The 17,178-nt window shown below is 44.8% G+C and overlaps 1 protein-coding gene across 10 annotated transcripts in view; it reads left to right on the top strand.

The window, feature by feature from the left end:
• The window catches only part of bltp1 (bridge-like lipid transfer protein family member 1), a 567,108-nt gene that overhangs the window by 167,023 nt on the left and 382,907 nt on the right, over window positions 1-17,178 (top strand). For all 10 annotated transcript variants that reach the window (XM_086009761.1, XM_086009749.1, XM_086009753.1 and 7 more), the window contains one exon: window positions 2,376-2,482. In XM_086009761.1, coding sequence (XP_085865887.1) covers window positions 2,376-2,482 — 107 coding nt within the window. The remainder of the gene's footprint in view (window positions 1-2,375; window positions 2,483-17,178) is intronic.

Genomic DNA, 17,178 nt, shown 5'->3' with positions numbered 1-17,178 from the left:
AAATGAACACAGTATTCCAGGTGTAGTCTAACTAGGGCTTTGTATAGCTGTAGCATGACTTCTACCCCCTTGTATTCTAGTCCTCGAGATATAAAGGCCAGCATTCCATTAGTCTTTTTGATTATTTTCTGTACCCGTCCATGACATTTTAATGATCTATGTACCTGGACCCCTAAGTCTCTTTGGGCCTTCACTGTGTCTAGAAAGTAATCTGATCTATCCTTTTTAGGTCCAAAGTGGATTTCCTGCTGTCTTTCTTACTTTCAAATAACTTGGCCTCTTCCCAAGTGAAGAAACCAAACAACCTAGAGAAACTTCTGACAACAGCAATTAGCCTGTAAATGAGTCAGGATATTCCTATGCAGGCCACTTCCCTACAGGGTATTCAAGCAGTAGCATTGTGAGCTGACCACGTGCCATGTTTTGGATTTTTGATCATTTAAAATTCATGGAATGGATTTTGGGATTGAGTTATGTTTAAAAGTTGTGTTTTAAAACAGTGAATTCACACAAGTTTAAAAAAGAAAGGCCACAGGCTGCAAGCATCAACAAATATGTATTAAAGCCAGCTGCACCAGTTTGTGTGATGTCAAATTTCACAGTATTTCAAACTAATACAATAAGGCCCATTAGCCAAGATGACTAGGGACGTTCAGCAGTTTGTCATCTCTTTGCAGGTGGCCAACTAATGTTCACACCCATTGTGGAGAGGTTAATTTTACTTATGCGGGTACAGCATGAGGGATACATAAGAACATAAGAAATAGGAGCAGGCGTAGGCCATGCGGCCCTTTGAACCTTCAATAAGATCATGGCTGATCCTTGACCTCCGCTCCACTTTGCCGCCTGATCTCTATGTCCCTTGATTCCCTTAATCTATAGATCTCAGGCTTAAAAATACTCAACGACTGAGCATCCACAGCCCTCGGGTAGAGAATTCCAAAGATTCACAACCCTCTGAGTGAAGAAATTTCTCCTCATCTCATTCCTAAATGGCCAACCCCTTACTCTGAGACTATGACCCCCCAGAGGGTGGAAGATGGGAGGCTGGCCAGGAGAATATTGGAATAGTCGAATCCGGCAAATAACACACAAATGTAATGTTATGCATGTTGTAGGACCGACACAGAATATGCACTCTTTTTTAAATTCATTTATTTATTGCCCATCCCTAGTTGCTCTTGAGAGGATGGCAGTGAGCTGACATATTGAACCGCTGCGGTCTTAGGGTGTGGAGGAGAGGGAGAATGTGTGCAGGTGTTAGAGGTGGGGGCGGAAGAACGTGATCGAGGCCTAACAGAGGGTGGGAGAACGTGATCTATCTTCCCATCTGGATCATGTTCTTGCTCTCATCACCCCACCACCCCCACCCCATTAGACATGGATCACATTCTTCCCACCTCCACCTCACTGTCCTCGCGTGCCCCCCCCCCACCCCAACAAGTTGCTGATCTTCTCTCCCCGAGTTCCTCTCCCCCCACTTCAGTCCCCTCTCTGAGCTCTTCTCTCCGCCCCCCCCCCCCCCCACCACGATCGCCTCTACTCTCTTCCCTTCTTCGATCCCCTCTCTTTCCCTGCTTTGAACCACCTCCTCTCTACCCTTTCAGCCCCCTCCCTCTCTCTGCCCTCGGCCCCCTCCCTCTCCACCCCCCAGCCCCTTCCCTCCGCCCTTCCGCCAACCTCCCCCTCTCCGACCCCCTCCGATCCCCTCCCCTCCTAAGGTTACATTTGCTACCTTCCAATCCATGGGGACTGTTCTCAGATCTAGCGAATTCTGGCAAATCAAAACCAATGCATCCACTATCTCTGCAACCACCTTTTTTTTTTGATTGTGTGCTTATTCAGGATTGATTGGATTGAGTGCTTGTCTGTACCAAAAATACAACAATGCGTTGGATGAAATGTTAAACCGAGGTCAGGATTGTTTACTCAGGTGGACGCTAAAACAATCCCATGATGTTCTTCGAAAGAGCAGGTTGTTTTCCCAGCATCCTGGTCAGCATTATTTCCTCGACAAATATCAGCAGAAAAGAGATGAACTGGTCATTTCTCTCATTACTGTTTGTGGGGTCTTGTGCAAATCTTCCTACATAACAATTGTGATTGTGCTTGAAAAATTATTTGTATGAAGTAGGTTGACATTTCTCAAAGACATGATATGGTGCTATAAAAATGTAAGTTTTTAAAAAAAACTGTTCTAGACCCTCAGACTATCTGTGAGCAATGCCAGGGTAGATGAGCAAGTATTTTATTTTGAAAATAAATGTCTTTGAAAATGTGGTTTTTTTTATAAAAAAAATCTTGCACTTAAATTGGTATTTGTATGTTTTTAATTGTAATTCTTTGCCTCAGACATTGATTGTTTTCTTATTTAGGATTGATTGGATTGAGTGCTGGTCTGTACCAAATATCCTACTCTGCATTGACTATACTTGGCATCCCATCTACCCACAGAAAGCTGATGAGCAGTTGAAGCAAAGCTGTAAGAAACCATTTATTCATTATTTAATTCCTTTGTTCCTTCCAAAAGGCATAAGGAACAGGAGTATGCCATTCTCGCCCTCGAGCCTGTTTAGCCATTCAATTAGATTATGAGTGATCTGTATCTTAACTCCATTTACCCACCTTGGTTCCATATCTGTTAAAACCTTGCCTAACAAAAATCTATCAACCTCAGTGTTGAAATTTTCAATTGACATTCAAACTTTGAGTGTATTAATATATGTATGCCCGAATGGCAGTTCTTATTTTGGCTATTCACACAAAAGCAATCATTTGTCAATGCGTATTTGACAAGTTTATTTAAATGTCTTTCTAAGCCATTTATTATATATATAATTCATTTATTGGTTGACCTTTTTCAAGTTGACATCTGATTTCTCACTTGAGGTGTATGCATGTAGTGTAGGTTTAGTAATGATTAATTTTATGGAAAATAACAACTTATGCAAGTTTCAGTCTATAAAGAAGTATGGACAGTGACAACTTTTTTAACACAGGTGAAGCGGGTGGAAAATCATAGAAGCATACAGCACAGAAGGAGGCCATTCAGTCCTACGTACCTGTGTTAGCTCTTTGAAAGAGCTATCCCATTAGTCCCACTCACCTGCGCTTTCCCCACAACCCTGCAATGTTTTCCTTTTCAAGTAAATTACATGGAATATACAGCACAGAAGCAGGCTATTTGGTGTGAATGCTCCACACAAGCCTCCTGCCACTCTATTTACTTCATCTCACCCTATCAACATATCCTTCTATTCCTTTCTCCCTTACGTACTTATCTAGCTTCTCTTTAAATTAATCTATGCTAATCGTCTTAACTGCTCCATGTAATAGCAAGTTCCACATTCTCAACACTCCGAGTAAAGACGTTTCTTCTGAATTCCTTATTGGATTCAATAGTGACAATCTTATAATTATGGCTCCGAGTCTTGGACACTGCTACAAATGGAAACATCATCTTTATGTCTACCCTATCAAATCACTTCATAATTTTAAAGACCTCTATTGGAGCATCTCTCAATCTTCTCTTTTCTAGAGTTAAGAGCCACAGCCTGTTCAGTCTTCACTGATATTTGTACCCTCTCAGTTCTGGTACCATCCTTGTAAATCTTTTTTGAACTTTCTCCAGTGCTTCTGTATCCTTTTGTAATATTAGGACCAGAAAAGTGCACAGCTCTCCAATTGTGGTCCAATCAAGGTTCTGTATAAGTTTAACATAATTTCTCTGCTTTTCAATTCTGTTCCTTTAGAATTGATCTCCAGTGCCTTGCTAACTTGTGTTGCTGCTATTAATGATTTGTGCATCTGTATCCATAGAATCTTTTGCATCTCTGCCCCATTTAGACTCTTACTTTTTAAGGAGTAGGTGGCCTCTTTTATTTCTCCTAACAAAATGCACCATCTCACACTTACCTATATTGAAATTCATTTGCCATTTACACACCCATTCTGCATGTTTGCTAACGTTTTCTTTATTTTGTCGCAATCCCCCTCAGTATTAACTGTACCCCCCAATTTGGTGCTGTCTGCAAATTTTGATATTGTACTTCTGATTTTCAAGTCCAAATCATTTATGTAAATGGTGAACAACAGTGGTCCCAGGACTGATCCCTGTGGAATACCACTTCCAATCTCTAGCAGTCTGAGTAACTACCTTTTAATCCTTACTGTCTGTTTTCTGTTTTGTAGTCGGTTTGCTGTCCATTCTGTTCCTTGACCCCTGACTCCACATGTTCTGACCTTAGTCATGAGTCTACTATGTAGTACCTTATCGAAGGCCTTTTGAACGTACATGTATTTCACATCCATGGCATCACCCTTGTCTACTCTTTCTGTTACTTTTTCAAAGAATTCAATAAGGTTGGTTAAGCATGAGCTTCCCTTTTGAAATTCGTACTGACTATTCTTCATTATATTTTAGTTTTCTAGGTGTTTTTCTATTACATAGAATTACATAGAATTTACAGCACAGAAACAGGCCATTCGGCCCAGCTGGCCCATACTGGTGTTTATGCTCCACACGAGCCTCCTCCCACCCCTCTTCTCACCCGATCAGCATAACCTTCTATTCCTTTCTCCCTCATGTGTTTGTCTAGCTTCCCCTTAAATGCACCTATGCTATTTCTTTCAACCACTCCCTGTGTTAGTGAGTTCCACATTCTCACCATTCTGTGGGTAAAGAGGTTTCTTCTGAATTCCCTACTGGATTTATTTTGACTATTTTATGGCCCCGAGTTTTGGTCTCCACCATAAGTGGAAGGAAAGAACTTGCATGTGACACATGTGCTGAAGCGTTTCACAAGCAATTGGATCATGCCTTAGGACGTTTTACTATGTTAAAGGCACTATATAAATGCAAGTTGTTGTCATAGCCAATTTGCGCACAGCAAGGCCCCACAACGGTCAGTTAATCTGTCTCTGGCAAAGTTGCTTTTCAGGGATGAATATTGCCCAGGACACCAGGAAAGCTCCCCTGCTCCACTCCGAATTGTGGCTGCAGGATCTTTTACGTCCACCCGTGAGGGCCTCAGTTTAACGCTTATTTTCAGAAAACAGCACCTCCGATAATGTAGCACTCCCTCAGTAAAGGTGTGTCGGTGAAGATTGTGAACTCAAATCCCAGAGTGGGGCTTGAACCCGTGACTCACAGAATCATAGAAATTTATGGCACAGAAGGAGGCCATTCAGCCCATCGTGTCTGTGCTGGCTGAAAGAAAGCTAACCAGCCTAATCCCACTTTCCAGCTCTTGGTCCGTAGCTTTGTAAGTTACGGCACTTCAAGTGCATAGCCAAGTGCTTGTTAAATGTGATGAGGGTTTCTGCCTCTACCACCCTTTCAGGTAGTGAATTCCAGACCCCCACCACCATCTGGGTGAAAAGATTTCTCCTCAACTCCCCTCTAATCCTTCTACCAATTACTTTAAAGCTATGCCCCTGGTTATTGACCTCTCTGCTAAGGGAAATAGGTCTTTCCTATCCACTCTATCTAAGCCCCTCATAATTTTATACACCTTAATCAAGTCTCTCCTCACCCTCCTCTGTTCTAAAGAAAACAACCCCAGCCTATCCAATCTTTCCTCATTGCTAAAACACTCCAGTATTGGCAGCATCCTTGTAAATCTCCTCTGTACCCTCTCTAGTGCAATCACATCTTCCCTGTAATGTGGTGACCAGTACTCTAGCTGTGGCCTAACTAGTGTTTTATACACTAATACAATAGCAAAATACTGCGGATGCTGGAAATCTGAAATAGCAACAGAAAACGCTGGAAAAACTCAGCAGGCTAGGCAGCATCCGTGGAGAGAGAAACAGAGTTAACGTTTCAGGTCGAAGACCTTTTGTCAGAACTGGAAAAAGCAGGAAATGCAGCAGATTTAAAAGCAAGTTTAGGGGCTGGGAAATGGGGGAGGGGGCGAAAGAACAAAAGGGAAGGCCTGTGATAGGATGGAAGGCAGGAGAAGTAAAGAGGCATTAAGAGATATTCAAGGCAAGAGGAGATGGTAATGGGACAGGTTAAGAAACAAAGGATGGCTCTCGATGAAGTGCGAATTGCGCTGGCAGAATGAAAGACAGCTGCCATGTTGGAGGGAAGAAAAAAAAAAAGCACAAACAAAAAGTGTGGATAAAAAATATAAATATTATAGGGGCCGAGGTTATGATCTGAAATTGTTGAACTCGATATTGAGTCTGGAAGGCTGTAAAGTGCCTAATTGGAAGATGAGGTCCTGTTCCTCGAGCTTACGCTGAGCTTCCGTGGAACAATGCAAGAGGCCGAGGACGGTGAGGTCTGAATGGGAATGGAGCGGTGAATTAAAGTGACAGGCGACCGGAAGCTCGGGGTCCCCCTTATGGACTGAACGGAGGTGTTCCGCAAAGCGGTCACCCAATCTACGTTTGGTCTGCCCAATGTAGAGGAGACCACATCGTGAGCAGCGAATACAGTATACTAAATTGCAAGAAGTACAAGTAAATCGCTGTTTCACCTGGAACGGGTGTTTGGGGTCCTGGACAGTGGGAAGCAGGGAGGTATAAGGGCATGTGTTGCATCTCCTGCGCTTGCATAGGAAGGTGCCAGGCGAAGGGGAAGGGTTGCTGGGGGTGATAGAGGAGTGGACTAAGGTGTCGCGGAGGGAGTGGTCCCTACGGAATGCTGAAAGAGGAGGTGAGGGGAAGATGCGTTTGGTGGTGGGATCACGCTGGAGGTGGCGGAAATGGCGGAGAATGATCCGTTTAATGTGGAGGCTGGTGGGGTTGAAAGGTGAGGATAAGGGGAACTCTATCGTGGTTCCGGGAGGGAGGGGCAGGGGTGAGGGCAGAAGTGCGGGAGATAGAACGGACACGGTCGAGGCCACCTTTCATACCAGTGCTTCCGACATGTCTTCCTTTTTCCTCAACCGAGGATTCCCCTCTACAGTGGTTGACACCCTGCTCTTTTATGCCTTGCTAATAAAAGAAAGTATCCCGTATGCCGCCTTAACCATCTTTACTACCTGTCCTGCTACCTTCAGGGATCTGTGGACATGCACGCCAAGGTCCCTCTTTTTTTAAATTTATTTTATGGGATGTGGGCATCGCTGGCAAGTCCAGCATTTATTGCCCATCCCTAATTGCCCTTGAGAAGGTGGTGGTGAGCCGCCACCTTGAATCACTGTTCCTCTACACTTCCCAGTATCCGAACATTTATTGTGCATTCCCTTGCCTTGTTAGCCCTCCCCAAATGTTCTCCAGATTGAATTCCATTTGCCACTTTTCTGCCCACCCGACCAGTCCATTGATATTTTCCTGCAGTCTACAGCTTTCTTCCTCACTATCAACCACATGGCCAATTTTTGTATCATCTGCAAACTTCTTATTCATGCCCCCTACATTGAAGCCTAAATCGTTGATATATATCACAAAAAGCAAGGGACCTAGTACTGAGCCCTGTGGAACCCCACTGGAAACAGCCTTCCTGTCGACCATTACCCTTTGCTTCCTGCCACTGAGCCAATTTTGGATTCAACTTGCCACTTTCCCTTGGATCCTATGGACTTTCACTTTTCTGACCAATCTGCCATGTGGGACCTTGTCAAAAGCCTTGCTAAAATCCATGTTGACTACATCAACATGCTACCCTCATTAACCCTCCTTGTTACCTCCTCAAAAAATTCAATTAAGTTAGTCAGACATGACCTTTCCTTAACAAATCCATGCTGACTGTCCCTGATTAATCCGTGCCTTTCTAAATGAAGATTAATACTGTCGCTCAGAATATTTTCCAATAATTGTCCCACCACCGAAGTTAGGTTGACTGGCCTGTAATCACTCAGTCTATCCCTTTCTCCCTTTTTAAACAATGGTACAACGTTAGCAGTCCTCCGGCACCACACCTGCAGCCAGAGAGGATTGGAAAATGATGGTCCGAGCCTCTGCAATTTCCTCCCTTGCTTCTCTTAACAGCCTGGTGATTTATCTACTTTCAAAGATGCTAAACCCCTTAATACTTTCTCTCTCATTATGTTTATCTCATCTAATATTTCACACTCCCCCTCCTTAACTACAATGTCTGCATCGTCGGTCTCTTTTGTGAAGACAGATGCAAAGTATTCATTAAGAACCATGCCACGTCTTCCGCCTCCACACACAGGTTACCTTTTTGCTCTCTAATAGGCCCGACTCTTTTTGCTCTTGCTCTTTATGTATTTATAAAACATCTTTGGGTTTTGCTTGATGTTACTTGCCAATATTTTTTCATTCCCTCTCTTTGCTTTCCTAATTTCCTTTTTAATTTCACCCCTGCACTTTCTATACTCCTCTAGGCTTACTGCAGTATTTAGCTCTCAGTATCTGACATAAGCTTCCCTTTATTGCCTTATCTTGCCCAAAATGCCCCTTAACATCCAGGGGGCTCTAGATTTGGGAGTACCACTCTTTTTCTTTGTGGGAACATATTTGCTCTGAACCCTCTCTATCTCCTCCTTGAATTCCTCCCACTGCTCTGACACATATTTACTTTCTTTGGGTAAAGATTCCAATATCTTTCCTACCACCGACGTTAAGCTAACTGGTCTATATTTCCCTGGATTTGACCTATCTCCCTTTCTGAATATAGGAATAACATTAACTTTCTTTGAATTTGTGCGGATGCAATCCATCCAGACCCGGATTTTTATCCAGTTTGGCTAGTTTATCAATTATCTCCCTCCTGTCCGAAATGTTTTGACACCCGAAAGCCAATACTTAACCAATTCCCTTTTGAAAGTTACTATTTAACCTGCTTCCACCACACTTTCAAGCAGTGCATTCCAAATCATCATAAAAGTCTCCATCTTCCCTTTGATTCTTTTGCCAATTATCTTAAATCTGTGTCCTGTCATTACTGAGCCAGTGGAAACAGTTTCTCCTCATTTACTCTATCAAAACCCTTCACAATTTTGAACGCTGCTATTAGATCTCCCCTTAACCCTCTCTGGTCTAAGGAGAACAATCCCAGCTTCTCTAGTCTCCACATAACTGAAGTCCCTCATCCCTGGCATCATTCTCGTAAATCTCCTCTGCTCCCTCCCCAAGACCTTGACATCCTTCCTAAAGTGTGTCCAGAATTGGATGCAGTACTCCAGTTGCGGCCTAACTAATGATTTATAAAAGTTTAGCATAACTTCCTTGCTTTTGTACTCTATGGGGGGGAAAAATTCAGTTGGTAGCGCCACCTGTTAGCGCCTTAAGAGGGCGCTAAGTGGGGCGCAAACCAACTAGCGCCCGGGTGCGGCGATATCTGCGCCTCTCGCAAAATTGACCGGACATTTTGCGGCGGCGCTAAACACTACCGCCACGATCTCCTGCGCCGGCAGATCGTGACATCAGTCGAGTGCGTAACGCCCCGGACTGGAAAATGAGTGGTGCCCCCTGCCTTAACGCCTGCCGCTAGCAATGACAGGTTGAGGGGAGCGTTTTGCAGTCGGGAAGGGACTGGGGGAGCGCTGTTTAAAGGCGACCGCTTCCTGCTTTTTTTGTTGGTGACATTTTTGCAACATGCATTCTGAGAGAGAGACAGACTTCTGGAGAGATTCTACACTGTGTGAAGGAGTTTTGGGTACTGAGCAGCACTTTGCAGGTTCATTTTGATTTGCCCTTCCTTGTATCTATTTAGAAGAGACTGTGGGGGCTGCACTCTGAGCTCTTTCCCTGGGGGTCTCCACTGTTCTTTCCAGCAGATTTGATGTACAGGTCTCTCCAGGCCGAGACTCAAGGCTGCAATGAACAGGATGTGGATGGAGAGCAAGATAAACTCTCCCCTTTAAGATAAAAACAGAAAATGCTGGAGAAACTCAGCAGGTCAAGCAGCATCTGTGAAGAGAGAAACAGAGTTGACGTTTCAGGTCGATGACCATTCATCAGAACTCCCCTTTAAGAATTGGCCGGTGCCAGTGTGTCTGTGTTCCATTGTTGACTGACATCACATGAGCTTCGCCAGCGCTGTGAGTTAGCGCCTCGCTCCTTGGTCTTTGCGCCTTAAGACAGATGTGAAGCGCCTGATTTAGCACTCCAATCACCTGTAGGGGCGATAAAAGCCAAGTTTGCAGTCGGAGGCGATAATTAGCGCCAGGCGCTAATCTTTTCGCCCGGATGATAATTAAGCCCCAAATGGGGCGTTACCGAATTTCTCCCCCCGTGCCTTTATTTTTACAGGCAAGGATCCCGTCTGCTTTTTTAACAGCCTTCTCAACTTGTCCTGCCAACTTTAAAGATTTGTGTACATATACCCCTAGGTCTCTCTCTTTGCACCCCCTATAAAATTGTACCATTTAGTTTATATTGCCTCTTCTAATTCTTCCTTCCAAAATGCATCATTTTATACTTTTTTGCATTAAATAGACAGTCTGTCGACGTACTCCTATTACTATCCTCTGCACTGTTTACTACACTATCAATTGGACAATTAAGCAGCTAACGGGAGGAGGAGGCTACGTGAACATCCCTATCCTCAGTGATGATGGAGCCCAGCACATGTGTGCAAAAGGCAAGGCTCAAGCATTCACAACCATCTTCAGCCAGAAGTGCCGTGTGGATGATCCTTCTCAGCCATCTCCTAAGGTGCCCACCATCATAGTTGCCCATCTTCAGCCAATTCAGTTCACTGATATCAAGAAAGGGCTGATCACACTGAACACAGCAAAGCTATGGGTTCCGACAAAATACCGGCTGTAGTGCTGAGGACCTGTGCTCCAGAACTAGCTGCGCCTCTGGCCAAGCCGTTCTAGTACAGCTACAATACTGACATCTGCCCAACAATTGCCCTGGTATGTCCTGTCCACAAAAAGCAGGACTAATCCAACCCGGCAATTACTGCCCTATTAGCCTACCCTCAATCATTAGCAAGGTATTGGAAGGAGTCACCAGCAGCGCTATCATGTGGCATTTAATCGCCAACAGCTGTCCACTGATGCTCAATTTGGGTTCCATGAGGACCACTTGGCTTGGTCCAAATATGGACAAAAGAACTGAATTTCTGAGGCAAAGTAAGAGTGACAGCCCTTGACATCAAGGCTGCATTTGACCGAGTGTGGTATTAAGGAGCCCTAGTCAAATAAAGTCGATGTGGATCAGGGATGAAACTCTCCACTGGCTGGAGTCGTACCTACAACGAAGTAAGATGATTGTGGTTGTGAAAGGCCAAACATCTCACCCCCAGGACATCACTGCAGGAATTCCTCAGGACAGGATCCTAGGCCTAGCTATCTTCAGCTGTTTCATCAATGACCTTCCATCATTAGGTCAGAGTGGGCAGTTCGCTGATGATTGCACAGTGTTCAGTTTCATTTGTAATACCTCAGATAACGAGGCAGTCCATGCCTGCATGCAGCAAGATCTGAACAACATCCAGGCTTCGGGCTGATGGGAGGCAAGTAACATTCGCACCATACAAGTGGCAGACAATTACCATCTCCAACAAGAGAGAGTCTAACCACCTCCACTTGACATTCAATGACATTACCATCACCGAATCCCCCACCATTAACATTCTGGATGTCTCCATTGACCAGAAACTCAACTGGGTAAGCCATGTAAATGCCGTGGCTACTAGAGCAGGTCAGGGACAGGGTATTCTGCAGCGAGTGGCTTACCTCCTGACTCCCCGAAGCCTTTACACTACCTAATAAGGCACAAGTCAGGAGTGTGATGGAGTACACTCCTCTTGGGTGGATGGGTGCAGCTGCAACAACACTCAAGCTTGACACCATTTAGGACAAAGCAGCCCACTTGATTGGCAGACCATCCACCATCTTAAACATCCATTCCCTCCACCACCAGCACACTGTGGCTCCAGTGTACTATCTACAAGATGTGCTGCAGCAGCTTTCCAAGGCTTCTTTGACAGCACCCACCAAACCTCTACCACCTAGAAGGACAAGGGTTGCATGGGCACGGGAACACCATCACCTTCAAGTTCCCCTCCAAGTCACGCACTATCCTGACTTGGACATATAGCGCTGTTCCTTCGTCGTCGAGGGGTCAAAATCCTAGAACTCCCTACCTAATAGCAGTGGGCAGGGAGTACCTTCACCACACGGACTGCAGCGGTTCAAGAAGGTGGTTCATAGGATTACTTGGGAAATACAGCACCGAAGGGAATGGGTGACCGCCAGGCAGAGTAGTAGGTGCAGGCAGGTAGTGCAGGAGTCCCCTGTGACCATCCCCCTCTCAAACAGATATACTGCTTTGGATATTGTTGGGGGAGCTGGCTTATTGGGAGAAGGCAGCAGTAGCCAACTTCCTGGCACCATGGGTGGTCCTGCTGCACAGAACGGGAGGAAAAAGAGTGGGAGAACTATAGTGATAGGGGATTCTATTGTAAGGGGAATAGATAGGCGTTTCTGTGGCTGAAAACGAGACTCCAGGATGGTATGTTGCTTCCCTGGTGCAAGGGTCAAGGATGTCTCAGGGCGGCTGCAGGGCATTCTGGAGGGGGAGGGTGAATGGCCAGCTGTCGTGGTGCATATAGGTACCAATGATATAGGTAAAAAATGGAATGAGGTCCTAAAAGCTGAATATAGGGATATGGAGGTAAATTAAAAAATAGGACCTCAAAGGTAGTAATCTCAGGATTGCTACCAGTGCCACGTGCTAGTCAGAGTGGAAATAGAAGGATATTTCAGATGAATACGTGGCTAGAGGAATGGTGCAAGGGTGAGGGATTCAAATCCCTGGGACATTGGAACCGGTTCTGGGGGAGGTAGGACCAGTACAAACTGGACGCTTTGCACCTGGGCAGGACCGGGACCGATGTCCTAGGGGAAGTGTTTGCTAGTGCTGTTGGGGAGGGTTTAAACTAAAATGGCAGGGTGGTTGGGAACCTGTGCAGGGAGATAGAGGAAAGGGGAGCAAGGATAGAAACAAAAGACAGGAAGGAGAAAAGCAAAAGTGGAAGGCAGAGAAATCAAGTGTGTAAATGAAACAGGGCCACAGTAAATAATAATTCTAAAAGGACTAAGAGTGTTAAAAAAAACAAGCCTGAAGGCTTTGTGTCTTAATGCGAGGAGCATTCGTAATAAGGTGGATGAATTAGCTGCGCAAATAGATGTAAATGGATATGATGTAATTGGGATTACGGAGACATGGCTCCAGGGAGACCAAGGCTGGGAATTCAACATCCAGGGGTATTCAATATTCAGGAAGGACAGGCAAAAAGGAAAAGGAGGTGGGGTAGCATTGCTGGTTAAAGAGGAGATTAACACAATAGTAAGGAAGGATATTAGCGCTGATGATGTGGAATCTGTATGGGTCGAGCTGAGAAATACCAAGGGGTAGAAAACTTTAGTGGGAATTGTATACAGACCCCCCAAGCAGTAATGCTGAGGTTGGGGATGGCATTAAATGGGAAATTAGAGACGCGTGCAATAAGGGCACAGCAGTTATCATGGGTGACTTTAATCTACATATAGATTGGGCTAACCAAATTAGTAACAATACTGTGGAGGAGGAATTCCTAGAGTGTATACGGGATGGTTTCCTGGACCAATATGTCAAGGAACCAACTAGAGATTAGGCCATTTTAGACTGGGTATTATGTAATGAGAAAGGATTGATTAGCAATCTTGTTGTGCAAGGCCCCTTAGGGAAGAGCGATCATAATATGATAGAATTCTTCATTAAGATGGAGAGTGAAGTAGTTGACTCAGAGACTAGGGTCCTGAATTTAAATAAAGGAAACTATGATGGTATGAGGCGCGAGTTGGCTAGGATGGATTGGGGAACGTTACTTAAAGGGTTGACGGTGGATAGGCAATGGCAAACATTTAAAGATCGCATGGATGAACTACAGAATTTGTTCATCCCTGTCTGGCATAAAAATAAAACAAAAAAGGTGATGCAACCGTGGCTAACAAGGGAAATTAGGGATAGCATAAGATCCAAGGAGAGGACATATAAATTGGGCAGAAAAAGCAGCAAACCTGAGGATTTGGAGCAGTTTAGGATTCAGCAAAGGAGGACAAAAGGATTAATTAAGAGGGGGAAAATAGAGTGTGAGAGTAAGCTTGCAGGAACATAAAAACTGACTCAAAGCTTCTATAGATATGTGAAGAGAAAAAGATTGGTGAAGTCAAGCGAAGGACCCTTGCAGTCAGAATCAGGGGAATTTATAATGGGGAACAAAGAAATGGCTGACCAATTAAATACACACTTTAGTTCTTTCTTCAAAAAGGAGGACACAAATAACCTCCCAGAGATGTCGGGGAACATAGGGTCGAATGAGAGGGAGGAACTGAATGAAATCAGTATTTGTAGGGAAATGGTGTTAGGAAAATTGACGGGATTGAAGGCCGATAAATCCCCAGGGCCTGATAATCTACATCCTAGGGTACTTAAGGAAGTGGCCCTAGAAATAGTAGATTCAATGCTGGTCATCTTCCAAAATTCTATAGACTCTGGAACAGTTCCCATGGATTGGAGGGTAGCTAATGTAACCCCACTATTTAAAAAAGGTGGTAGAAAACGGGGAATTATAGACCGGTAAGCCTGACATCGGTAGTGGGGCAAATGCTAGAGTCCATTATGAAAGATGTAATAGCAGAGCACTTGGAAAACAGTGACCGGATTGGACAAAGTCAACATGAATTTATAAAAGGTAAATCGTGCTTGACTACTGGAATTTTTTGAGGATGTAACTGGTAGGATAGATAAAGGAGAACCAGTGGATGTGGTGTATTTGGGCTTTCAGAAGGCTTTCGATAAGGTCCCGCATAAGAGATTAGCGTGCAAAGTTAAGGCACATGGGATTGGGGGTAAGGTACTGACTTGGATAGAGAACTGGTTGGCAGACAGGAAGCAAAGAGTTGGAATAAATAGGACTTTTTCTGAGTGGCAGGCAGTGGCTAGTGGGGTACCGCAGGGATCGGTGCTAGGACCCCAGCTATTTACAATATATATTAATGATCTAGACGAGGGAACTAGATGTAATATCTCCAAGTTTGCAGATGACGCAAAGCTGGGTGGGCGTGTGTGCTGTGAGGAGGATGCCGAGAAACTCCAGTATGATTTGGACAGGTTGGGTGATTGGGCAGATGCATGGCAGATGCAGTATAATGTGGATAAACTTGGAGATATTACATCTAGTTCCCTCGTCTAGATCATTAATATATATTGTAAAAAGGGGGCAAGCACTTTGCTGGGAGTGTACTATAGGCCCCCAAACAGTCAGGGGGAGATAGAGGAACAGATATGTAGGCAAATCTCAGAAAAGTGCGAAAATAATAGGGTAATAATAGTGGGGGATTTCAACTTCCCCAATATAAATTGGGATAGTCAGAGTGTGAAAGGCTTAGAGGGTGCAGAATTCTTAAAGTGCATCCAGGAGAGCTTTTTGAGCCAACATGTAGAAAGTCCTACAAGAGAGGGGGCGGTACTGGACCTAATTCTGGGGAATGTAGCCGGGCAAGTGGTGGAAGTGTCAGTAGGAGAGCATTTTGGCGACAGTGACCACAATTCGGTGAGATTTAAGGTGGTCATGGAAAAAGACAAAGACGGCCCGGAAATAAGGGTTCTAAATTGGGGGAAGGCCGATTTTAATATGATAAGGCAGGATCTGGCCAAATTGGACTGGGAGCAGCTACTTATAGGAAAATCCGCATCAAAACAGTGGGAGACTTTCAGAAGGGAAATAGAGAGAGTACAACGCCAACATGTTCCTGTAAAGGTCAAGGGTGGGACCAACAAGCAAAGGGAACCTTGGATGACAAGGGATATACAAAAATGCATTAGAAATAAAAGGGGGGCTTTTGGCAGTTACAAAAGACTAAAGACGGAAGAAGCCCTAGAGGAGTATGAAAGGTGCAGGGGCATACTTAAAAAGGAAATTAGGAGGGCGAGGAGGGGCCATGAAATAACACTGGCGAGCAAAATAAAGGAAAATCCTAAGATGTTTTATAAGTATATTAAGGGCAAGAGGATAACCAGGGAAAGGGTAGGGCCCATTAGGGACCAAAGTGGCAATCTGTGTGTAGAGCCAGATGATGTAGGCGGGGTTTTAAATGAATTTTTTGCATCTGTGTTCACTATGGAGAAAGACGATGCAGACATAGAAATCGGGCAAGGGGGCTGTGACATACTTGAACATATTAGCATCGAGAGGGAGGAGGTGCTAGCGGTTTTAGCAGGCCAAAAAGTGGATAAATCCCCAGGCCCAGACGAGATGTATCCCAGGCTGCTGTGGGAGGCAAAGGAGGAGATTGCAGGGGCTCTGACACAAATTTTCAGAACCTCTCTGGCCACAGGGGATGTACCAGAGGACTGGAGAACAGCTAACGTAGTACCATTATTCAAGAAGGGTAGCAGGGATAAACCAGGGAATTACAGGCCAGTGAGCCTAACATCTGTGGTAGGGAAATTATTGGAAAAAATTCTGAGGGACAAAATTAGTCTCCACTTGGAGAGGCAAGGATTAATCGGGGATAGTCAGCATGGCTTTGTCAAGGGTAAATCATGTCTGACAAATCTGATTGAATTTTTCGAGGGGGTGACTAGGGGGGTGGATGAGGGAAATGCTGTGGATGTGGTTTACATGGACTTCAGTAAAGCTTTTGACAAAGTCCCGCATAGGAGACTGGTCAAGAAGGTAAGAGCCCATGGGATCCAGGGTGCCTTGGCGCGTTGGATCCTAAACTGGCTGAGTGGCAGGAGGCAGAGGGTGATGGTCGAAGGTTGCTTTTGTGACTGGAAGCCTGTGTCCAGTGGGGTACCTCAGGGATCGGTGCTGGGTCCCTTGTTGTTTGTGATCTACATAAATGATTTGGATGAGAATGTAAAAGGTATGATCAGTAAGTTCGCAGATGACACGAAAATTGGTGGGGTGGTAAATTGTGAGGAGGAAAGCCTCAGGCTACAGGACGATATAAACGGGTTGGTCAGATGGGCGGAAAAGTGGCAAATGGAATTTAACCCTGAAAAGTGCGAGGTGATGCATTTTGGACGGACAAATAAGGCAAGGGAATACACAATGAGTGGTAGGACCCTAGGAAGTACAGAGGGTCAGAGGGACCTTGGTGTACATGTACATAGATCCCTGAAGGCAGCGGAACAGGTAGATAAGGTGGTTAAAAAGGCATATGGGATACTTGCCTTCATTAGCCGAGGCATAGAATATAAGAGCAGGGAGGTTATGATGGAACTGTACAAAACGCTGGTGAGGCCACAGCTGGA

The sequence above is a fragment of the Somniosus microcephalus genome, chromosome 2 (assembly GCF_052327205.1).
Source record: "Somniosus microcephalus isolate GS21.2 chromosome 2, FLI_Smic_1.0, whole genome shotgun sequence".
NCBI lineage: Eukaryota > Metazoa > Chordata > Chondrichthyes > Squaliformes > Somniosidae > Somniosus > Somniosus microcephalus.
Note: the sequence above shows the minus strand (reverse complement) of the source record. Positions and strands in the feature narration are given on the sequence as shown.